This window comes from Leuresthes tenuis, unplaced genomic scaffold (genome assembly GCF_036924035.1).
Source record: "Leuresthes tenuis unplaced genomic scaffold, fLeuTen1.0.hap1 SCAF_12, whole genome shotgun sequence".
NCBI classification, from domain to species: Eukaryota; Metazoa; Chordata; class Actinopteri; order Atheriniformes; family Atherinopsidae; genus Leuresthes; species Leuresthes tenuis.
Genome location: NW_027325366.1, coordinates 27,572,498 through 27,596,484, shown reverse-complemented (window position 1 = coordinate 27,596,484; position 23,987 = coordinate 27,572,498). Strand labels below are relative to the sequence as shown.

Sequence of the window (23,987 nt, the reverse complement as noted above, 5' to 3'; positions counted from 1 at the left end):
CCTTATCTTTCTCTGGGTCCCCCTGTAGTGGCTACTGAACAAGGCGAGACCACCATGCCTCCACCTATGGTTGACATCTCAGAATCAGTGACCGAAATCACCTCCAACAGCTTTGTCATCTCTTGGGTTTCTGCCTCTGACACAGTTTCCGGTTTCAGGGTTGAGTATGAGCTCACCGAGCAGGGACAGGGTGCAGGACAACCCGTTATTGTCGGTATGTGCAGATACTCTTTAACAGTTTGGTTTTGTTCTGGAGTAGCACCAAACGTATTGTTGATTGTAATGATTTGTTACTATACACTTATGTATCTTGTCAGACCTGCCACGTACAGCTACCTCAGTGAACATTAACGAGCTTCTGCCCGGGAGAAAGTACACTGTTAACGTCTATGAAGTTACAGATGGGGAGGACGACAACCTCATTCTCACTACTTCACAAACAACTGGTGTGTAAATGCACATAAACTATGTTTCACCTTCTCTTACCTGGTGTTTTTTGCCTCATTCTCAGAGGCTGCAACTAGACTTAAATGTGGGCTTCTTTATAGTTAAGTGCAAGCAGCCTATCAGACATGTGCCAGGTCCATAGAGGAAGTGATAAAGTAAAGAAGCAGTGGTTTTCATTTTCTCTTTGCATTCTTTCACCTTATTTGTTCTGCAGCACCTGATGCTCCTCAGGAGCATGAAGTGAAGGAGGTGGGAGAAACCTCAATTATAATCAGCTGGGAAAAACCACTGGCTCCCATCACTGGTAAGGGACATCACGTCAGTCTTGTTATTCACAGCCAGTCTTTTACGGTTCTGCTGGTCTTTGCACCCCTCACCTGCCTGCACACAATCAACTCTATGTTGTCTCTCAGGCTACCGTGTGGTCTACTCGCCATCCGTAGAAGGTGAAAGCACAGAGCTAACTCTCCCAGATACGGCAACATATGTGACTCTGAGTGACCTTCTGCCTGGGAAGTTGTACAACATCAGTATCTATGCAGTGGAGGACAGCCTGGAGAGTGAACCAATCTTTGTTCAGGTCAACACCTCTGGAGAGTCACTCCCAGGTAAAGCACCAACATTATGCACAAGGTTACATGATCTCAATGTTTACTAGTAAGGCTTTTTTTCTCAGTGATTGCAAGTGAGATGGGCAAAGAGTCGAGTTAAATCTTTTGACCAGCTGAATACACTCTTTGACGAATATTCCCTACATGTTCATGTCATCTTCCCCTAATTAAAGTTAATTTTCATATTTCTATAATCTGCAACGCCAACTCAAGTCGTAGCATACCTGCAAAGGTGCGTTTCTGGGTTATACTTAGCAGAGCAGTTGTGTTGACCTGTGTTTCTCAAAGATGATGAAACTGATTTACTCATTTCTGAATGAGAACCTACAAGGAAATGCTCAGATAAATGTGACGTTCCTTTTATCGTTCAGGAACCCTCTTTAACCTATCTGCAATTCATCTTGTGGATTATTTAGTCATTCATTTTCCACTAGTTTCCAATTCCCAATACTAAAAGTAAAAAGAGTTGGATTGTGAAGTCAGTGAGTTCAAAGCTGTTCTGTTCCTATTCTGCTCGACTGGAGTTATGTAAAACTCCTCAGTCTGCCAAGTCGAACATTCAGTTGAGCCAGTTGTGCAGATGTTGGAGAGCTTTGTGAATGCTTATTTGTACAGTTTGTGTGATGAACTAAAGTGGCCTATTTGAGAGTGTCGTCATCTTTGGACACACTAGTCGAGCCAAATGTATTTGTATAGCACATTTCATGTACAAAACAATTCAAAGTGCTTTACATAAAATAAAAGCATTGCAGCGGGGAGTGGAAGAAGCATTAAAAATACATAAAAAAATATAAAGAGAAATAAATCAAATTGAATTAATATTATTAAAAACAAGCAACAGTCCAGATAAATTAAAAGAGATCATGCAGATTTCATGCATAGACACATGAGAAAAGAACTGTTTTTAACCTGGATTTAAAAATGTTTACATTTGGTGAAGGTTTAATCTCCACTGGCAGTTTGTTCCACTTGTTTGCAGCATAACATGTAGCATTTAGCTAGCAAACCCTCCTCTGAGGTACATTGTCTAGTAATGCTAATAAACTGTTTTTTTCTTTTTTTTAAAAGCAGTTGTAAGAGAAATTACAGGCTCGGCACAGAAAAATAAATGTTACATCCTCAGCCAAGCATTTTGCTGTGGTTGCCTTACTTTGATCTTTGCGTCTGCACAAGCTCAAACTGACAAAATGTTAGTCAGCCCAGACATCCCGCTTTAATTACCTTAGCCTTTTCTTTTAATTCTTATTTCTGTTTATCTTTCTCATGTCCTTCAGATGTCAGATATCTCTGCTTTCTGTCTTTGCTCCCTTTCAAGCTCTTCTTCTTTTTTGTCCATCCCATCACTGGGTATTCTCTGCGTTCGCCAGCTTTATTCCCCACATATGTAAATAAAACATATTCCAACTATTCCAGATTCAGACGGAGAAGAACTGTCGTTCATATTTGAGGTTAAAGTTACTTAGCTGTATGTTTCTTAAACTATAGAAAGGGGGAAGACATTAATGGGTTCTATTGAGTATATTTGTTGTTGAAGAGGTCAGAATGAAGGGGATGGCATGTTTGGACATATCTGCCACTCAGTACATCAATGTGCTTTGCTGTCAGATTCATCAAATTAAAGTAATTTTTTGCTCTAGGCTCTACTGTGTTATTTGTTCAATTCATGTGACCAAATGTTGTAAATATTTTTCATGTTAGTGGAATTTTACAGAATGGCCATGGGGGATTTTTCTTCAAAGTTTTATTTATTTTTTTCTTCTCCACAGATGAAGTGGCTTCCCCCACTGACCTGCAGTTCTTCGAAGTGTCTGATAAAAAAATAGTTCTGACCTGGTCCCGCCCAACTGGTGCTGTCTCAGGTTACCGGGTCACCGTGGTCCCCATTGAGGAGTCTGTTTCTCCTCAGAGGGAAATGACACTGCCTATCAGTCAGAACTCCTACACTGAAGTAACGCAGCTGCAGCCAGGCACACTGTACCGCTTCAGTGTCTATGCCATTCACAACGGAGAGGAAAGTTTACCCCTAATTGGGGAGCAAACTACTAGTGAGTATGAGAAATGTTGTCAGAAAGACCACTCTGGTTTGGTTGGCAGAAGTAATAATCACAGGGATTCATCTCTAGCATCTTTGCAGTCTAAAGTGGTTAATTTACAGTATACTTGCATGACCCCAAACATTCACACTATTAAAAAGCTATTACTACAATCCAGAAACATTTTCAGGCTTTGGAAAGTATTAATCATTACTGTGCAAATGTTTCATTGCCAAAAGTAAAATAACTATGCTTTCAATAATAGTGCCTTGATTGCTGTCATGCAAAATGCATTAAGAAGCATTCAGTATCTGTTTTGGCCACAGCTTGCTATCATAATGGCACCATATCTCCTGGTTACAGTAGTTCAGTTTTCGGGGTGCGTGGCAAGAAGCTTGTTACATGCAGCTGGGACAAGTTTCAAAAGTTCTAATGGATTTAGGCTTTTATCCTTTTTGACCTGCTTTTGAGATCAGTCTCCCGTGTGGGTTGTACCATCTGTTGTACGGCTCTTTGTTCTTTTTCTTGATGACAGTTTGTTGTGTCTTTGGCTGCAGCATGGTTTTTATAGCTGTGCAGGATGAATCTGAGACTGATAAGATGGCTAGTATTGTATGTTTGATGAGAATGCAAACATTTAAAGTGCCTCATCTTTTTCAGCGCACTGCTTACATATGAACAATGCCTGTGATGTAAAACAACATGACTTGCACATTAGCTAAAACTGTTTTTGAATTTGAACTGTCGATATATTCCTGTAAATGGTAGTATTTCCCTTGTTTTAATTCAAACTGCTATACATCTTACAATGTTTTCTGACTCCTTTCTTTTTAGAGCCAGATGCCCCCACAGACATCCATTTTACCAACATCACTGATGTGAGCGCAGTGATGCTGTGGTTTCCACCCCATGCCAAAATCACCGGCTATCGTCTCTTCCTCACCGTCGAGGGCTCAAACCCCAAACAGCTGCGCCTGCCTGGCCGCTTGACTCAGTACACCCTCCTCAACCTGAAGCCTGATACGGAGTACTCTGTCACACTGCACTCAGAGCAAGACAATACACTGAGTGTGGGAGAGAGTTCTGAGTTTATCACTAGTGAGTGTCTGGCACATTAATTACAGCCTATAAAGCACTGTGGTCAGTTTGTGTATACCTAACAGGAGCTGGATTGTTTTTAAGCTCTTTCAAGAGAAAAGAATAATTAGAATCTGTCTGCTAAGATCAGACATTATAAGAACGCAATTTAAATACTTTGAGAGGAACATGAAAGGATAGTAATGTGGCCTTGTGTGAATGCAAACATGCATAACCTGCATGTTAACACGAGGGGATTTGTTTGTATATTTTATTCCCATGCTGCCCAGTTAACTAAAATTCAAAACACATCTTTACTCCGCTGTTTCTAGGCACACAAATGGATAATGCTCCTCAATTCAACACTGATGTGACTGACACCTCCATAATAATCTCTTGGAATCCGGTTCCTCGCGTTAGCTACAAGGTATACTCACTGCTTATGCATAACACACAACTGTACATGTTGAGAGGCACAACTTACTCATTGGTCTGATTTTTATATCTCAATTCTACCTATTTATGAGTCTGATCATGTCGTTCATGTTTCTTTAAAGCAGCTACAGCATTTTGCAAGCACATTTTAGTTTTCCTCTGTTCAGTGCAAGCATCTTTACAGTTGTTCAAATGGAAACTGCAAACCTCAGAGATGCATCTTATTGGTCAGAACATGACAAAACCAGATATGACAATGTTCTGTTGGCTTCATTTTCTTGGGAAAACACTGACCTCTGACCTTTACCTCCCATATCTCCAACCAATGACTCTGTTTCTTCTGTCTGACTCTGTGTCCATTTGTCTTTCAGCTGACAGTACGGCCCAGTCTGGGTGGGGAAGCCCCCAGAGATGTGACCTCTGACTCTGGAAGTATTTACGTTTCCGGTCTGTCTCCGGGAGTAGAGTACACCTACAGTGTCCAGTCAATTGTTAATGGCCAAGAGGAAGGAACCCCAGTCACCCACCGTGTTGTCACGCGTAAGTAAACAATAAATCTTGACAATAAACGCCTGAGTATTTACTGTCACCTTTTTTTTTTTCTTACATTGACTACCTTTTTCTTCCTCTTCTTTTCCACATTTTATTGTTCTTACTCTTTTTATTTTTCTTCATTGGAACCTCTTTTTACCTTCAGCTCTGTCTCCTCCCACTGATCTGAACTTGGAGTCCAACCCTGGCACTGGTGAGCTCACAGTCCAATGGAATGGAGCCAGTACACCAGGTACACAATCATATATCAATATCAACCATAGAAGATGAATTACTTTTCACATCAAATAAAGATTATCAGTCTAACAGCTGTATGCACCACTCTTACCTGACTTTCTCTGAATCCCTACCCTTTAAAGACATCACAGGCTACAGAGTGACTTGCACTCCCACCAATGGGCAACAAGGAAACAGTGTGGAGGAATTTGTGGAGGCTGGACAGAATTCCTGCACCCTGGAAAACCTTAGTCCAGGCGTGGAGTATAATGTCAGTGTTGTCTCTGTTAAGGACGATATGGAGAGCACTCCTGTATCAACTGTCATTACACCAGGTGAGTTCAAGAAGTTGCCAAAAGGGTTTGAGAGGGTTGGATGCGTTTTTGAGCCAGATGAGGAAGTCTGGAAGCCAGATGGAAATATTTCTATGCACAAAAACTGTTTGTTTGGACAGATAAGAACAGGCTGTCTTTTGCATTGGCAACATTTCTCGCAATAACTCTATGTTGAAAGTTTTTTCAACATTTAGCATTGTGCTAACTCTTTTGGTCAATACTAGCTGCTTAGTGACTGCAATACTGATGCTTCGTTATCTGTTTTACATATTGAGAACTTTTAATGACGCCATTTCATTCAGTAACCTAACTGAATGTTAATATACGAGAGAAACTCTTCCATCACCGTTGAAAGCAACGAGCTGCTGGAAGTGGACAGTTTTTATTCCTTTGCCTAACCACTGACTCTTGGGTGTCTCTGCTGCTTTCTTCTTTCTTTTTGTCCAAACCTTTTTCTTTTTGTTGGCCTTTTGCCTCTTGTTTGTTTTTGTTTGCGTCTGTTTCTCTCCCCCCCCCCCCCCCCCAAATCCTCTTTCCACCAATCCAGAAGTCCCACAGCTGACAGACCTCAGCTTTGAGGGTGTGAGCGACACCACCATCAGTCTCAGCTGGTCACCGCTCAACACAACAGTCATCACTGGTTACAAGATCACAGTGGTTGCAGCTGGCGAGAGCATCCCCATCTTTGAAGATGTGGTCATACCAAGCACTGGTCATTACACGGTCTACGGACTGGAACCTGGCATCGACTATGACATCAGTGTGATCACCATGACGGAGAACGGCGAGAGTGAACCCATCACTGTCACTCAACAGACCTGTAAGAGTTCATGCCTAAATGAGAAAAACTTTTTCACTGGTGGTAGAGCACTTTATGAGTAAGAACAATAAAGGTTTATGGTGTGATTTGAGTTGCTCATGAGGAAATCACAAATGACAGTGTGTGTGTTAAGATTATATAATGTAATCTGGTTCTTATTAACCCTGTGACATGGCTCTTCAAACACAAAAGCCTTTTAAGTCGCTGATGTAATTGCTTTGCATGCTGTGTTGTCAGTTTAATAAGCCTCTGTGTCTCTGTGTACGCGTGGACCATCTGGTTTTAGTTGAGAGGTTTTGTCATACTGAGGCTTATTTTGCCCCCCAGTGCAAGCTTTGCTTGTTCTTTAACTTTTAAGATGTTGTAAAATGTCAGCCTCACACATAAAACACAGACTCATCACAGTCTTTTCAAGGTTGATAAAGTTCCACTCTTATATATATTTTTTTCTTCATAAATTATTCTCTTGCCTCATCACTCTTTCATGAAATGATTACAGCTTACCAATCAGCTCCTCAGATATGTAAAGATGTTCTAGATCTGATTTGCCTTTTGGAAACGCACTGAACTAAGCTGCTCTCTTCTCTGAATAGCTGTGCCTGCACCCACTGGCTTGGGCTTTGGCGAGGTTGGGCCAGACAGCATTGAAGTCACCTGGGTCTCTCCTCGAGTCCCAAACACTGCTGACATTAACAACTTCTACATCAGGTACAAGAAAAACAGAACCTTGAGCTGGGGGAACATTTTATGAGTTTTCTCATTCAGCTGTCATCTTATTTATTTTTTTATTTATTTTTTTAGATTTTAGCATCCTCACATGTTGCTTTTATCTTTATCATGAAGGTATCACCCTATTGATGATGAGGATGAAATTACAGAGACCAGTGTGGGAGGCGGGACTAACACAGTGGTGCTAAGAAGTAAGTTGCTGCAGGCGCATAAAATGCACAGCTGCACATACACACACACCCAAACAGATGGCTACATTTATGTTTGAATTCTCTTTTCTGTCCTCAGATTTGCTGCCTAACACAGAGTATCTGGTGAGCGTGGTGTGTGTGTATGAGCAGAGGGAGAGCTCGCCACTTGTTGGAACCCGAAAAACAGGTGATTTGACAAATCATTTACAGAATCAGTTTAAGTAATCTATTTTTTTTCCTGACCTTTATCCATCCTTCTCTGTCCTCAGCTCTGGATTCACCAGTTGGCCTCCGTTTCTCTGAAATCTTTACCAACTCCTTCACCATCCACTGGCTCGCTCCCCAGAGCAAAATCACTGGTTACCGCATCCGTTACCAGATGGCAAGTGGTGGGAGGGCCAAGGATGAGAGGCTGCCCCCATCCAGAACCCACTTCACTCTGACAGGACTCAATCCAGACACGGAATACTTGGTCAACATTTACGCCGTGAGCGGAATCCAAGAGAGCCTGCCGCTCAGCGGGAAACAGAAAACAAGTATGGATGCAGGATTTGTTGCCATTATTAATCCATTTACGCATCATGATGTCATTATAATGCAGAGTATTGTGTTAAATTTGTGGCTTTACAGTTTCTGATGCTCCCACTGATCTGGAAGTGTTGGAGTCGACCCCCATGAGTATCACAGTTCGCTGGGCTGCTCCTCCTGTCACTGTGCGCTACTACAGGATCACTCACGGAGAGTCAGGTAGACATAAGTAGAATATATAATATGAGTTTATCTAACTGAGTTGGTACTCATTAACGTCTGAATAATTATTTAATTATTATTTTTATCATTGTCATGCTTTTGCCAAAAGAATATTTAATTAGCAGCTTTGACATTTAAATCTATCCACCACACGGCCTCTTTTGACTCAGGAGGTAACAGCAGTCCCAAGGAGTTCACCGTGCCTGGCTCTCAGTCCACTGCTACGATCAACAACTTGAAGCCTGGCACTGATTATACTATCACTGTATACGCTGTGACTGGCAGAGGAGATAGCCCCGCATCCAGCATTCCCATCTACGTCACGCACAAGACGGGTACAGACACACATGTTGCACTCTTTTTTGAATGCACACCAATTTACTGTTTTTTTTTTTATTGTGCCAGATTTAGCCTCCTCAGCTTTTCTTTCTCCTTCGCCAGGTGTCGATTCCCCCTCTGAAATGGAGGTGACAAATGTGGACGACAACAGTGTCACAGTAAGATGGAGCCCAACCCAGGGCCCGATCAAAGGATACAGAGTAACCGGGGTCCCCAGAAATGGACAGGGATCAACTTTCTCTGAACTGGTTGCCCCAGGTATGGCATTCAAGTTCACACATTTTTAAAAAAGATTTTTTATTTATTTTATGTGCGTGCAAGCTTTTCATTTCAAGACTGAAAACCTTTTTTTCTTCTCTGCTCCAGACCAGACAGAGTTTACTTTTACAGGTCTGATGCCTTCAGCAGAATATACTTTCAGTGTGTACACTCTTGGACAAGATGAAGAGAGCTCTCCACTAGTGGTGAATGCTGTAACAAGTAAGGACTTGACATTTCCACAATTATATTTGGGAGGATTGGAAAAACCATAAACTCTCCCTCGTCTGCAGCACTGTTACCTTGCTCTTTTTTTCTGCTCTTTTAGATGTCGATCATCCCAAGGACCTGACTTTCTCAGACATTGACTCCACCTCCCTGCAGATCACTTGGGACAGTCCTGATGGAATTGTTACATATTACCGGGTCTTGTATTCAAGTCCAGAAGAGGGTGAGAGAGAGCTGTTTCCCACTCCTACAGGAGATGCCGAGTCCACTGTTATCTATGGACTTCAGCCAGGCACTGAATACACTGTGAAAGTCATTGCCATGTATGGTGACACAGCCAGTACAGCACTTGTCGGGACACAAGCTACAGGTAACTTTTTTTTGTTTTTCTAGAAGATTTTACAAAAAGGATTACACATTACAGGGAACATACCTCTAGGGTAACAAACCTGAGTAAAATTTAATTATTTTCATAATCTGTCATCAGAACTTTTTATACTATGTCCCCACTAACTTTTCTCACTTTGTTTTTTCTTCCCTGTTCCCCAGCGATATCTCCTCCTACTAATCTCCAATTCTCCCAGGTTGGCCCCACATCATTCACAATGCACTGGGCTGCACCGGGTCAGGGAAATCGAATTACTGGCCTTACCGGCCTCACAGGCTACCGTGTGGTGGTGAACCCGAAGAGCAAGAGCGGACCCACCAAAGAGATCAACCTGGCCCCAGACACCACTCAGGCACACATATCTGGTCTCATGGTGGGTGCGAATAAAATCCACTTGCAACGACTTGAAATCCATCATTGAGACTTATTACATAGAATGCTGTCGCTGCTTGCCTTACGGTAGCAGACTAGCTAAGAAAGATGTGCACTGTTCATTGGTCAAGTATGTTGTAATTGGTGTAATTAATCTGCCACTTTTGTAAAAAAAATAAAAATAAATAGATTAAAAAAGATTATCCCTATGGAACTTTTCCACATTAGCACACTTGTTTGTAAAATAACTAACACACACATACACACACAGAGGTCCATAGAGTTGTTTATCATGATTTGGAGACAAAAAAGGATGCTTAAGCAGACTAATACCTGAGGATAACAGTTCAGATTGCCACTGCTCCGTGTGTACTCAGATCTGTGAAGTCTGTGACAGTCTCTTTTTTTTCTTTCTCTCCATTAGCTTGCAACAACCTATGAAGTACATGTTTATGCCTTGAAAAACTCTCTGACCAGCAGGCCAGTCCAAGGAGAGGTCACCACTCAGGAGAGTGAGTCTTTTAACATTGACATTCTGACAAAGTGATGCAGTTTTGGTATATAACCCTTTCTTACTAATACTTTTTCCCCGTTACTCGTTTACTTAGGTATCAGCCCCCCCCGGCGTGTTCGCATCTCTGACGTTAACGATTCCACCATCACTCTGACCTGGCGGTCGAAGACCGACACGATCTCTGGGTTCCTTATCGAAGCCACACCCACCTTGTCCTCTTCGGGATACACCCCCATTCAAAAGACAATCGGCCCTGAGTCGCGCTCATACTCTATCACGGGTAAGCAATTATCAGAAGTTTAACGCATAAAACTGAAACCTGTAGTTGTAAGAGGAAAGCACAATTTAGATGTGATATTCATCATCACAAAGTGCTCATACAGACACACTGTGTCTCACTAACCTCTGCATGTCTATACTTAAGGTCTGGAGCCTGGAACCACTTATAAGATTAGTGTCTATACGCTGAAAGGCAATGGACGCAGCGTGCCTCTCACACTCACTGCTACCACAGGTAAATAAACTCTTTCCTGCATTGTCAGTAAGGAACTATGCCTCTCTAGGACATTACTTTGACATTTTTCTGACATATAACACTTTCACTGGGATAAAGACTATATATTATATTCATCCATTCAAATATTTATTTAGCTAAATTACTTTCACTGACCACATTGTGATTAAAATCTGCCTCAAATCTTAAAATTCAAAAATCCAATAAACCATGTTTAGATGCATCCAACTAGTGTTTAGTAGCTGTCAGATGTTATACTTTAGTGTTGTTGATAGTTCTTTCAGTATTATGTTGTTACATTGGAAGAAAGTGTGGTATCTGCTGTTTAGCCAAACATGTCGCTCAAAGCAGCATGAATTCAATCTGTTTTCCTGACTAATGATTCACATATCTGTCTTTTAGCTCAACCACTGGTCATCCCGCCCACCAATATCCGCTTTACCTCCCTGAATCCTAACAGCATTTCTTTCATGTGGGAGCCATCACGCAGTCCAAAGGTCACTGGCTATTACGTCACCTATGAGGAGGCTGGAGGTTTGCCTCGAGAAGTCACTCCTAGGCCCCACGCAGGCCAGAGTTACGCTACTATCAATGGTGAGTGTACAGGAGATTTAAGCATACAGATGGTAAATTCGCACTATTTGTTAATTTTTTGTAAATGCTTTTAACTTTTTCTGAAATGTTTTTTTAATTTTTTATCTTAGGTCTAAAACCAGGCACAGAGTATGTCATCAAGATTGTAGCACTGCAGAATGCTTTGAGAAGCACGCCACTTGTTGGCAAAGCCAGAACCCGTAAGTGCAGACAAATTGACCTATATTTTTTTTCTTTTATTAGTTATAGATTTTATCAAAGTGTTACTTTGCCTTCTGTCTTTTTTCCCCACAAAGTGTAATCTCATCATCCTTTCATCTTAAATCACGATATGGTAAAACTATGACAAACTACTAGTGCTGTCGATTGATAAACTGAGATGAGGTTAAGTCTTTCCTCAAAATTCATAATGAACAGGCCATTAAATAAAGTAATAAAGACCGTTTATATGATATCCAATTGCACAATTTATGCCAAAGCTTTCAATGAATAGGTGAAGTAATTTTCTATTTAAACTTAAGAACACCAAATTGAAATTCGGTTATGCGTCATTGTGGTGCTTTTATTTTATAAAAGGGAACTTTTCTTATGAATAGACAAAACTGCATGTCTTAACTCTTAACTACTACATGTTTGCCTTTAGTTTGTCTGTTTTTTAGATCTATTGTCTGCTTCCCTCTACTGGCCTTTTTTCTAACTACAAAAATGCACCGACAACATGTTGCCCTTACGTTGACTGCGCCATTTATGCAGTTTAATTGCATATTTAAACCGATGTTAAGAGGAAGACAGGTAGTTGTTATGATTGTTTTATCTTATATATAAATTAAACTTTATTTAAACAGTGTCTTTATATACAGTACTTCTACTTTTAACCGAATGCACCACATCTATAACCAATGGCAGAACTGGAAACGAGCTTTCTGGGCACTCGCAGCTTGTTTAGATTCATCAGATGCATGTTTACCCTTTTAAAGTCATTACTCTTCTGGTTTTAATTTGTAACTGCTTCTTAAGCATTTGTCTTTATGAACTGTATGCATTCTTTGAGAGTAACAGTTTCCTGCCATCTAAACTGGAACACAGTCGAAACCATCTTGTGGTTTTTGCCTGCCTCTCAGTCAGCCTACTAAAGTATGTTTTACCATGTTTGCTTCTAACAGCCAGCATACACATGTCTCTCTTGTATTTAGAACCAGCTACAGACTATTCAATTGTTCCTGGACTACTGGTGCCTGAGCTGCCACAGCTTCCTGATTCTCATCGACCCAGCATTGACATCCTGGATGTTCCAGAGTCCAATGACAAGATGTAAGCATCTGGATGGTCAAACTAAAATTTTTACATCAAAGCTATACAATTTGTTTGTTGAAAAGCTGGGCTTTTCTTCTTTTTTTATTGTTAATTTCTTTTCACCATTTGCATCTTTTTTTTCTCCTTTTTTATGTCTAGTTTTGACTCTAACCATGTTCACTTGGGTGGTTCAAGTGGACAGAACCTACCAGGCCAGCAAGGTCAGCATATCTATACAGAGTATCAGAACCTCGGCCCCCATACTGGATTTCGTGGACCCTTTAACGGACCCAGTGAAGGCCAGAGACCTATTCTCAGAGAGCCCCTGGTTTACATTCCTGTAGCAGGCCCTGATGGAAACAGAGTACCACTGGTTAAGGTGTGTGAGGCTTTAATTAACTCCCATAAAACTGATCTATCGCAATGCTTATTTTTTCCCTAAGCTTGTAAAGATATTTTTCATTCATATTGTAATAAATAATACATTAGAATGTTAGGATAAAAAAAACGGGTTATAGAGTATTTTTCTTAAGTTCAGGATTGATGAGTGACAGCAAACCTACCTGAAGGACGTGTTTTAAATTAAATTGAGACCTGTGCTTATAGAACCTACTATTTTTTTATTTCTGTTATGTACAAGTACAACTGTCTTTGTTAAAATTTTTCATTGTTATTTAGACCTTTAGAATTTCAAGAGAGCCTGAACACCAGGATATAAGCTGCTGTTCTTTAAGTATAGATACATTTTTGGGATTCATTGTCACTTTAACGTCTGACCCTGCAGGTGAGCGACAACCCTCTCCCAGGTCTTGCTTTTGGTTTCCCTGACAACGAAACAGAGTTGCCCCATGAAGCAAAAACTATCACAGCCATATCCTGGCAACCCATCCCAGAAACTTCAGAGTATGAGGTTTCCTGTACCCCAATTACACATATGGAGGAAAGAGGCTTTCAGGTATGCAAACACTCACACACACTCTCAACCTGCATGTATGTCAAACACTGATGAAGGATGCCAACATAGCTTTTTTTCTCTTTGGCCACACAGATGCGCCTCCCTGGAACCTCCAACAGCGCCACGCTGATTGGACTGACATCCGGAGCATCCTATAATGTTCTAGTAGAGGCCATGAAAGACGGAGCTAAAGAGAGGGTCCTGGAGGAAGTCGTAACAGTTGGCAATACTGGTATAGTAGTGCTCGTTGACAGACTTTCCTGTCACCACAGAAAATTGAAGACTCAACTTTGTTAATATAAAACTTGCGCACGTGCACAGAAAATTGCTTAATATATAAATCAGACACAAGTAGCACATGAACTACAAGGAAGTAAACTTAGTCTTTCAAATGATAGATCCCACTAAGACACAAATAATAGTAAAATGGTGAGTCTTCATAGAAATAAAGTTTATTGCATATACCACCTACATGTCTCTGCAAACTAAATCTGTTGGTTTTATTTGAAACGTTATTTTTCCTTCCCTTTAGTTCCAGATGACATCCCTGTTACCACCAACCGGGATGTGTGTTATGACACATTCACACACGCCTACCATGAGGTGGGCTCAGAGTGGGAGCGCATGTCTGAGACGGGCTTCAAGCTGTGGTGCCACTGCCTGGGTCTGGGCAGTGGTCATTTTAGATGTGATTCATCCAGTGAGTGGCTTATTAACCCCATCCCATCCTGCTTTGCAAACACTCAGCAGCACACCATGGAATTAAAAAAAAAATCAGATCCAATAATTCTATGTGATTAACTCAAGGGGAATTTATAAGAGGCATTTAAAGGAGTAATACTCAATAATTAAAACAAAAGCTTTTTTTTCCCTGTCATATGCATTATAAATTCCTTAGCAACAGTTCACATGCCATAGAATGAAACAGCTTATGCTCTATGTGCTGCAGCTTTGAAAAATAAAAAAAACAGCATGGGCAGCCTCGTCAGTGACAATGGAATCATTTACAGCTATTATTTTTTTTGTCTTCTGTAGATACTCGGATGTAGTTTGTATAAAACTTAATCATAAAGATGAGATTTTTTTTCCACTGTTGTGAGTCTGCCCATGCTGATTCCTCTTCCTGAGGAAGAAAGCTCAGCTCACACTCACTCTGAGTAACACGCGTTGTCCATAACTGTGCATAACTAACATCAGAAAACCAGGGAGCCAGACCATATGGCAGGTTCACGTTCAGTATCAGTGCAGTATTACTGGGATGACGTGTTGTTCGTTACACTGGGAATCAGTACTATTCAAAAAAGGTTTTGTGTTTTTGAAACAGAATGTGAATGTTTTTTTTCCCTGTGAGGAGTGCCCGTTTTATACTTTTTGCATCACTCTACAAATGGTTTGATATGGTGCTGGTATTATAGACACCAATCTGCTTATTGAATTATGTTTGACTGCTCTTCAAACAAACTGATGAACATATTTCCTCTTATATATCCACTTTAATCCGCTACCTTCCTACTATTTCCACCCTTTCTCTTCTTTTATCTCTGTTCCAATGTGTCTTCCTCTCTCGTTATCCTCCGTTTCTGTCCCTCTTGTTTCCCACCACTCCCTTCTACAGAGTGGTGCCACGACAACGGTAATAACTACCGCGTTGGAGAGAAGTGGGACCGCCGCACTGAGAACGGTCATATGATGAGCTGCACCTGCCTTGGCAACGGCAAGGGAGAATTCAAATGTGAACCTCGTAAGTACTCGCTGGTATACACAGTTGATATCAAGCAGTGCTTTCAGTGAATATCAGGCTACGAGATTCCCTGTTTCTTATCTTTTATGAAATTTATTTCATGTTTATGTTTCGCATGGAATACTTGGTTTACACACACTCCGGCCTAATCTTTGGCGTAGATACCAACCTACAGTTTATGAACAGGATTAGAATACTTCATCACTGCTGATCCCTAATAAATGAGTGTCCTTGTCCAGATGAGTCGACATGCTATGACGATGGGAAAATGTATCAGGTTGGAAATCAGTGGCAGAAGGAATACTTGGGTACCATCTGTACCTGTACCTGCTATGGAGGACAACAGGTAAGACTGTTTCCTGCACCCTGCTGCTTTGGGAATGTAATAAGGTGGTAAAATGTGAATTATCTCTTAATTGTGATATTCAGGTATGCAAAAAGTCCCAGACCTGCATGATTATGGAACTGTAGACTGTTTTTGTCTGTGTGTGAATTGTATGCTCATTAACCTCTTCTTGCTCTAAAGGGTTGGCGATGTGAAAACTGTAGGAGGCCCGGAGGACAGACTAATATGGAAGCCGACCTCCTGCATCCTGTGCCCTCAGATGCCTTCGACCGTTACAGAGAAAATGCTCTACGTAAACTGGTCAGTGTCAGAAACAAAATTGCAAAACGGATGTTAAATTCAAATGCTCTAAAATACTCATTTTTACAAACTGATCCATTATGTAAAACTCCAAAATTTGAATCTTCCTCTGGAAAATATGTCTTCTATGCATGAGGTCATTAAGCATCTTTAGAAATACCATGCAAAAAATCTATTTTTCTGTGATATTGAGTTTGCAGCCTTTAAAAATGGCTAAACTTTGTGGCTGGTGTGCACCTCTGAAAACATAAAAAACCCACCTAATTTTTTTCTTTCCTTCTTTTATTGCCCTCCTCCCTCTTCCAGAACATCCACTGTCCGATTGAATGTCTAAGGCCAGAGCTGCTTGCAGATGCTCAAAGCCCCTCAGAGTAGAGGAGCAGTAGGAGTGTGAAGAAAGGAGGATACAAAAAGTGGGACACCTTCTAATGTCGTCACTTCAAGAAAGAAGCCTCCTCGTGCTGCATTAAAAGACGTTTCCATAAGATTTGTGCCTAAAATTCACCACACCAGAGTGTAGTGCCTTAACAAGACTTTTCTACTCCAAACTCTGTGCCTTATCTATGAGCTGCCCGACTTTTCATGTGGGTGTTTATCGTCTCCTTTCTAAGAGAAACAGGATTTCTTCATCAAATTACTGCACAAATCCTGCTGCTCCCTCATCTTGAACATGCCCTCACAAGCACACTGTTCTGTCCACACACACATACATGCACACCAAATGCAACACTGTTGTGTATTTTTACTGACTCCTTGGAGCTTTTGTTGATATCAGAATATTCCACAACATTTGTTCACCTTTAACCAAAACCAAGAGCATCCATGAAAATCTGTAAAAGAAATGCTTATTTTTGACAATAAGTGCGGCCACATTTGTTTTGTCATTCTCGGCCGAAACATTTCCAAAATCAGAAGAAAATTTGAAAAGAACATTCACAGCCATGCAGTGTTTTCATTGGTCTCTAAAACTGCTTTAACAACTCTCATCTTCGCTGTACTGAACCACATAGACATGGCAGTAAATAAGATTAAAAATGAACTGTTTTGATGTTTCTTGTTACCTTGAGTCGGCATTCTTTTTTTTTTTTAAAAAGGGCCACCTTAAGTGTCCTGTCTTTGTGATCAATGTTCTACTAATTCTGCCTTTTAAGTCACAGCAAATTTTAAAATATGAGCACTGTTACTATTGAAGTGATATTATTTTGCCCAGCTGTTATTGTATAGACTTTCATCATGTTGTGGTCATGTCATATGCAATGTGGGTGTAAATATGAAAAAAATATAGCACCTGTCGGACTGTTAAACCAAAGCTGACTGACCAAACGTTAAAACTGTTATTTCAAAGCTGAATTAAGAAATTTGTTTTAAAGTGATATTGATTTTAAATACATATGTGTTGGTATTTTTAAAGTCATTTCTTTTATTTATCCCTTTTTATTCAGGCATTTTGCTCTATGCTATTTGGGGTGTACACTTTATTTTTTGATTTAACTTGTTTTTATATTGTTGGTGCCAGACTCTGAACTACTGTGGACTGAATCTTTTTAATAAACTGAAAAAAATATGCCATTTGGTGGTGTCACTTGCCATATTTGTTAAATTGTCTTTTTTTGTGGAGATTTGTAGGCCCTCTCTGAGGTACAGTAGTACACAAATGTCTTGGCTGCTTCAAGGCTTTGCAAGTTAATATAAGACGTGCAAGATGTGGGTTGTCAAGTACAGATGTTGTGTTAATATGTTGGCTATGTATAGTTTGAACACGTGCATAGTCATTACTGGAATTGCTACCAAGAAGTCTACGGAGTTAGTTGGCTGCCCTTTTTCAGTGTTGATATTCAAATATTGGAAAAATACACTCCCGAATTAAAAGGTTGCTAGGACCAACCTGCCTAAAGTGTAGAATAATTTTGTCAAGAGAAAATGATTGTGCTACTAGGTATTTTCTGTTGGAAGGACGTTGATTTCTTCTTCTTTTTCTTCCTGTTCTTCTTCTTATTTTTTTATTGGCGGTTGGCAAATAACAAAATAGCGCATTACCGCCACCAACTGCTATGTTGTGTGGATCACTATGACGCAAGGTTTCTTATTATTATTCTCTTGAAAAAAGGGGGAAAAAATATACAAGTGCAGGGTGCGATTTGTGAAAAAAAACAGGGGGGGGGGGGGGTCATTTTTAGAAACATTTTTCAGAAAAATTACCACACAACAGTGTGAAAATATGAAAACTGTTAATTCTTGTGTATATAAACCTTACACTTAGGCTACATAACGTAGGCGGTAGGCCTATTTTGAAGGTGAATTTGACCACTGCATTTGCAGAAATATTTTTCTCAAAATATTGTTTTTAAATTTGTCAAATAGAAATAAAATAAAACTGTCAAGGTGTTTTTTTTAATGGCTAATCTGAGAGACTATAGGTCAGACTATGAAAACAGTATATATTTTTGTTATGGTCCTGTAAAATATGACGATATGCTGCTCTGGATTCTTTTAATTTTTCTCCATTTGATTTAAGCTTTTATTTTGGCGCGGATGACGCAGACAGGAAGTTAGACTTGTGAAACTATTTATATATATAAAACAAATATATATATATATATGTCTATGGGCAGTCGCGGTCGATAGGAACAGTGTTATTCTGATTAATCAGAATGTAGCCTACTTCGTTAAAGACGCAGCAGCCTTCGTGGAAATTAAACACTTATAATTTAGTGGTAGTAACAAACAAAAAAACATTGATAATGCACAAATGTTGCTGTATTTGTGCAAACCTTCCGTTCAACGCTATTCAATTTATCCTCCCGAGAGTCGAGCCGTTTATTCTGAAGAACCTTGAACGGAAGTATTGTGTCGTCACTTCCACCTACCACGAGAGCGCCATTCAGTGATTGAATTCAGAGCAAAGGTGGAGCTGAATCTCCAAAATACTCAAGAATGGCCGACGTTACCATTGACAGTTTGATCCTGAAGCTCCACGATGTGAACGCGGTGAAGTTTGGAGAATACAAGCTGAAGACCGGCTTGCTGACTCCGATTTATATTGATCTGAGGGTGCTCGTGTCCCACCCCACACTTATGAACCAGGTAAGCACGTGCTGTTTTTAACGCAGCGCTGCGTGTTCTGAATTGAGAACAACTTTAAGTATAGAAACAACCGCTAAACATCACAAAACTTAACTATCAAGTAGCTAAAGCTCATTATATTCTTTGAAAATGACCCGTTCCTCCTTACTGGATGTGATATCAACACAAACGTGGGCGTATCACTATTTGAAAGTCCAACAAATGAATGGATTCTCAATATTTCGCTCCATTCATTGACGCTTTAAGAATCCACCAGAAAACTTAAGATTAAGGTTCTTGAAACTCTTTATCTTTGTTCATTCAGCAGTCAATATCTGACAGTGTCAACAACATGACAGAAGCACAGCTTATCGCCTCTTGTTTATTTTGTTGTTGTCGTATGACTCTAAAAGTAGGCTTTGCTTCTTCTGTAACTGTGAAAAATAGCAGACACCAGGGCCTGCACCGCCTTGTGTAAATGTTCTTAAGGCAAGGTGGTGTCCTTCTACGTATAAGTTTGATGCCCCAGATCAGTCTTTGTTGGCAGGCAGTAATCCTCAAAGATGTCTTTCAAGTGCTGTCTTGCATTCCTCACAAGAATGGATCTACGAACATTTTAATTCATGTTGTACATCTACAGTATTAATAGTGACTTTTTCCAACAGCAGATCTCTCTCCTTCTCTTTGCAGGTGTCAAGCCTCATATATCAGCGCGTGCAAGAAGAGGGCCTCCAGTTTGACTCTGTGTGTGGGGTTCCATACACGGCCCTGCCTTTAGCCACTATTATCTGCTCCAGACATGAAATACCCATGCTTATCAGGCGAAAGGAAGCCAAGGACTACGGTGAGTCAGGCTGAATTCATCAAGCTCTTAAAATACAAAGTGACCTTTGAGCAATCGTGGTGTTAATGGGTTATGATAGATAGAGCATAGTTGTGGGTCAGTTTGTCTTCTGTAGAGGCTGATAATCCTCATGTATCCTCTAGGAACCAAGCGGATGGTGGAAGGCTCATTCAGGGAAGGGGACACGTGTCTGATCATTGAGGACACAGTGACCAGCGGCAGCAGCATCCTGGAGACAGCAGAAGTGCTCCACAAAGAAGGCCTGAAGGTGGAGAATCATGAGAAGATTTCAATAGTTAGAATGATATGAGAGTATTCAACTAGAACCAAAGTTGGCCCCACAAGGCGTGACCTTCTCGAATGTTTTGTTTATTTGCTCAAGGTGACAGATGCCGTTGTACTAATGGATAGAGAGCAAGGTGGCGTGGAGATGTTGGCCTCTCGGGGAATCAGGCTCTTTCCCATCATCTCCTTATTTAAGCTGCTCAATGTGCTGCTCGCAGCCAAACGCATCGACGACCAAACCGCCAAAAGTGTCCACAAGTTCATTCTGAACAATAACACTTTCAGGTACACTTGATCCGTATTTCCCCTTTGATGGTGAAGGATTTTCAGTGTTTTACCCCAAAAAACCTCCAAAGCAACACTTCTATATTGCCTCTTTTAGCCCCAAGAAGCAGAATGGAAGCGATGCTCCAGTCACAAAGAAGTCATGTGTGGAACCAAAACGGGAGCTGAGCTACGCAGATAGAGCAGAGTTACCATGTATGTAGTCTTTCTGCTTCATCGAATGCCCAACAAAGCATAGCAAGCTGAAAATTGCATTCTGTCTGCAGGTGTTCACCCTCTGGCATCAAAGCTGCTGAAGATCATGGAGGAGAAGCAGTCTAACCTCTGTGTGTCCGCTGACATGACCAGCAGCGAGGAGCTGCTCCAGCTGGCAGAGTCTCTCGGTCCAAAGATCTGCATGTTGAAGACCCACGTAGACATCCTGAAGGTGCGAGAGGAGCGGTTTGTTACATGGAATGCTTTGTCAGAGCAAATAAACTGATGTCATTGTTGTGTGTGCTGACAGGACTTCACAGTGGTTTTCACTCAGAAGCTACAGGCTTTGGCCAAGAAACACAACTTCCTTGTGTTTGAAGATCGAAAGTTTGCTGACATCGGGAACACGGTAAAGCATCAATACGACGGTGAGAGGATCTTGCTTATTTGTATCATGTCATTTGTTCCCTTATGTGTAAAATACACACAGACTTGTTCATGTTTAAAGTAGCCTAACATTGTTATTTCATATCTGCTCTCCAGGAGGTGTGTACCAGATCTCCTCATGGTCCCACATAGTGAATGCTCACGCTGTGCCGGGGCCCGGGGTCGTGCAGGGTCTGGGAGGTGTCGGGAAGCCTATGGGTCGAGGCTGTTTGCTCATTGCTCAGATGAGCTCCCAGGGGTCTCTTGCTACAGGCGAATACACAAAGGCTGTGGTGAGCACATCTCCACTGAGGCCTCGTTCTGCCATTGCTCACTGCATCGACGCCTGTCTGCTCACAGCTGTTTGCGTCTTTTCTGTCTGTCCAGCTGAAGATGGCAGAGGAGCACTCGGACTTTGTGATCGGATTCATCTGCAACTCGAAGATTGCTGAGAGGCCAGAGTTCATCCACATGACCCCTGGGGTGCAGTTACAAGCAGGAGGTAATTTTTTCTGCATTTTGATATATTCTAAGGTAATTTTAATAATATTCAAATAGCATTATATACAGACAAATTTATACTTATTGTTCTTCAAAGGACACATTGATTGGCATGATGCACTTTATGGTTTACCTGTTGTTTTAACAAAAGGAGAACGGTCCTGTATGTGAAGATCAAGAAATGCACCACAACAGCAAATTTTACGCCGACACGTTTCTATAGTCCTCCTCTTTTGTGTTTTTCCACACACCACACCACTACAATGATGTGCAATGATTATTGTATAGTTGCAGTGCTTTTTTTTAAGGCTTAAAGTACTATTACATAACAATGTTGATGAAGGAAGTCAATATTTCATTGCTATTTAACTTTAGACTAATTAATTGAATACAGAGTCAATACGTTCATGAAATTTACCCATCTTTTATTAAAAGGCCTGATTTAAAAAAATAATAATAAAAAAATTAATATCTTATAGCTCTTCTTCATTGTGTGTAATGACACCTGTCTAACACAGGGTGGTGCTGTAGTACTAGAAATTATAACTAACTGTACAAGTGGTCCTTGTAGTTCTCTTCCTCACCCATGTTTCCCTTTTCCTTGTGTCTCACTCCACCCTCCAGGAGACTCGTTGGGCCAACAGTACACCACCCCAGAGGAAGTTATCTACAGCAAAGGCTCGGATGTCATCATTGTGGGACGAGGCGTCTTGGAGGCCTCTGATAGGCTGGAAGCCGCTGAGTCGTATAGAAAGTCAGGCTGGGAAGCCTACACAAAAAGAGTGAGCCAGAGTGTTCAGTGAGAGCTCATGGGTGAAATCTGGGTCACTGTATCTCATTTCTAACTAAAACTTGACATTGTCCAGCACACAGAGGATCACTGACTTCACTACTATTTAACACTTCAAATTACGGGTGTTTTGCGTCAGTGCAATGCATTTTGAGCTCCAGCTTTACAAAGTGTCACTATTTCTTTGATTAATGAGCTGATCAGAGTTTAGATATTTTCATTCATCTTTCTGAGACTTTTGTGCAGCCGTTGCACCTCGATGACAGTTAAGTTTCCTGACTTATTATAGCACCGTTGCAATATTACAGCGGAGCAGTTGGACAAAGAGTGGTTGACCTGTGTGACTGCCGTGAGATCAATGTGACCTCAGCTTGTCGTGAATAAAGAGGAGGGAAGTCCTAATCATATACTGTTTTAATGAGGAAAAGAGTTTGCCGTCCATAATTTGATCTTAAATAACAGAAACTGAAATTGGGACAATGTCACATGATCTGTGATTTGGTTAAATAAATGAGTGTGTGCACGTGATAAGACTGTTTGTGTTACCTCCTTTGGGGGGGGGGGTAATTTTATGTTTTTTTTTTTTATTTTTTTATTTTAAATAGCCCCGGGCTGAATTTTGTGCCACAGCAGCTGCGATACGGGAACTACATGCAGTGCAGCAGTTTTTTTGACTCTGGTGTTCTCCTGGTTTTATGTGAAGTTTAATTTTTCAGCTATGATCTTGTTTAAACGTCTTCCTTTTTTTAAAATGATTCTTAATACATCCAGCATAAGAAAATAAGTAGATTATTTTTTTTATTATAGTAGCATGATATTTTTATTTACTTTTGCTGGACAGTATTACATATTTCCAACCTCTGGGAGAAAGTATTTCACTCTGGTGTTCATTTAGAAATTTGATAAATCAGAATTTCTGGATTGGATTGAAATAAAGTCATGTTTCAATAATGAGCCGGTGCTGAAAAATTCATGGAATAAATGCCATTTTTTTGTTTATCTAAGATCCATGAGCTGATCTGAGTGAAACACCAGTGGGCGTCCTAAGATCAAGGTTTTGTTTTGAGTTTTTCTGAAAATGCATCAAATGGAGCTGAGCAATGCAGTTCAGTGAAATGTTACAATATTCATAATCAGTTTGTTTGATATAAAGCTGTATGGCAGACTTTGTCCAAACCTGTCAAATCTACAGAAATTATATTGAGTGCAGTGAATAATTTAATGTAGAACATCAAACTTGTGAGCGAGGTACTTTGCCTGATATGGAAATGTACAAATAAAGCATAACAAAATCAACAATTTATCAGTTTATTTATTTTATTGTTATTTCTAAGGGTACATTTTCTAGGATGTTTATCTGTGTACTCCACTTGATTGAGGCAGCAAGGCCACAATCAACTTTCTATACTGTACTTTGGACACATTAAGTGAGGAAAACAATTGTCAAAATGGTCAGATTTCACGCTCCCAATCGTCTTTTTTTTTTTTTTCTTTTTTTTTTTTTTTTAAATCTCCCTTTTTGACATGGACAGATTGTAGATTATCCAAACTCCAGGTTCA

At 40.5% G+C, this 23,987-nt stretch overlaps 2 protein-coding genes across 2 annotated transcripts in view; both read left to right on the top strand.

The window, feature by feature from the left end:
- fn1a (fibronectin 1a) overlaps positions 1-17,607 on the top strand; it is a 32,470-nt gene extending 14,863 nt beyond the window's left edge. Inside the window, exons 15-49 of the mRNA XM_072397341.1 lie at positions 29-214; positions 318-446; positions 662-751; positions 861-1,055; positions 2,825-3,103; positions 3,926-4,189; positions 4,501-4,595; positions 4,975-5,143; positions 5,301-5,387; positions 5,515-5,706; positions 6,254-6,526; positions 7,120-7,234; positions 7,370-7,446; positions 7,544-7,633; positions 7,716-7,982; positions 8,077-8,193; positions 8,367-8,531; positions 8,638-8,793; positions 8,902-9,015; positions 9,122-9,391; positions 9,571-9,782; positions 10,206-10,293; positions 10,390-10,575; positions 10,720-10,809; positions 11,212-11,403; positions 11,514-11,603; positions 12,597-12,714; positions 12,856-13,075; positions 13,481-13,651; positions 13,745-13,883; positions 14,184-14,351; positions 15,267-15,392; positions 15,632-15,738; positions 15,919-16,038; positions 16,345-17,607. Coding sequence (XP_072253442.1) covers positions 29-214; positions 318-446; positions 662-751; positions 861-1,055; positions 2,825-3,103; positions 3,926-4,189; positions 4,501-4,595; positions 4,975-5,143; positions 5,301-5,387; positions 5,515-5,706; positions 6,254-6,526; positions 7,120-7,234; positions 7,370-7,446; positions 7,544-7,633; positions 7,716-7,982; positions 8,077-8,193; positions 8,367-8,531; positions 8,638-8,793; positions 8,902-9,015; positions 9,122-9,391; positions 9,571-9,782; positions 10,206-10,293; positions 10,390-10,575; positions 10,720-10,809; positions 11,212-11,403; positions 11,514-11,603; positions 12,597-12,714; positions 12,856-13,075; positions 13,481-13,651; positions 13,745-13,883; positions 14,184-14,351; positions 15,267-15,392; positions 15,632-15,738; positions 15,919-16,038; positions 16,345-16,413 — 5,426 coding nt within the window. The 3' untranslated portion in view covers positions 16,414-17,607. The remainder of the gene's footprint in view (positions 1-28; positions 215-317; positions 447-661; positions 752-860; positions 1,056-2,824; positions 3,104-3,925; positions 4,190-4,500; positions 4,596-4,974; positions 5,144-5,300; positions 5,388-5,514; positions 5,707-6,253; positions 6,527-7,119; positions 7,235-7,369; positions 7,447-7,543; positions 7,634-7,715; positions 7,983-8,076; positions 8,194-8,366; positions 8,532-8,637; positions 8,794-8,901; positions 9,016-9,121; positions 9,392-9,570; positions 9,783-10,205; positions 10,294-10,389; positions 10,576-10,719; positions 10,810-11,211; positions 11,404-11,513; positions 11,604-12,596; positions 12,715-12,855; positions 13,076-13,480; positions 13,652-13,744; positions 13,884-14,183; positions 14,352-15,266; positions 15,393-15,631; positions 15,739-15,918; positions 16,039-16,344) is intronic.
- Positions 17,608-18,845: 1,238 nt separating this feature from the next.
- umps (uridine monophosphate synthetase) lies at positions 18,846-22,988 on the top strand. The gene is made up of 10 exons (XM_072397340.1): positions 18,846-19,122; positions 19,792-19,945; positions 20,089-20,213; positions 20,328-20,515; positions 20,613-20,710; positions 20,782-20,942; positions 21,021-21,138; positions 21,254-21,429; positions 21,524-21,638; positions 22,262-22,988. The coding sequence occupies exons 1-10, from the start codon at positions 18,973-18,975 to the stop codon at positions 22,438-22,440; spliced, it is 1,464 nt and encodes a 487-aa protein (XP_072253441.1). The 5' UTR covers positions 18,846-18,972; the 3' UTR covers positions 22,441-22,988.
- Positions 22,989-23,987: the final 999 nt, after the last annotated feature.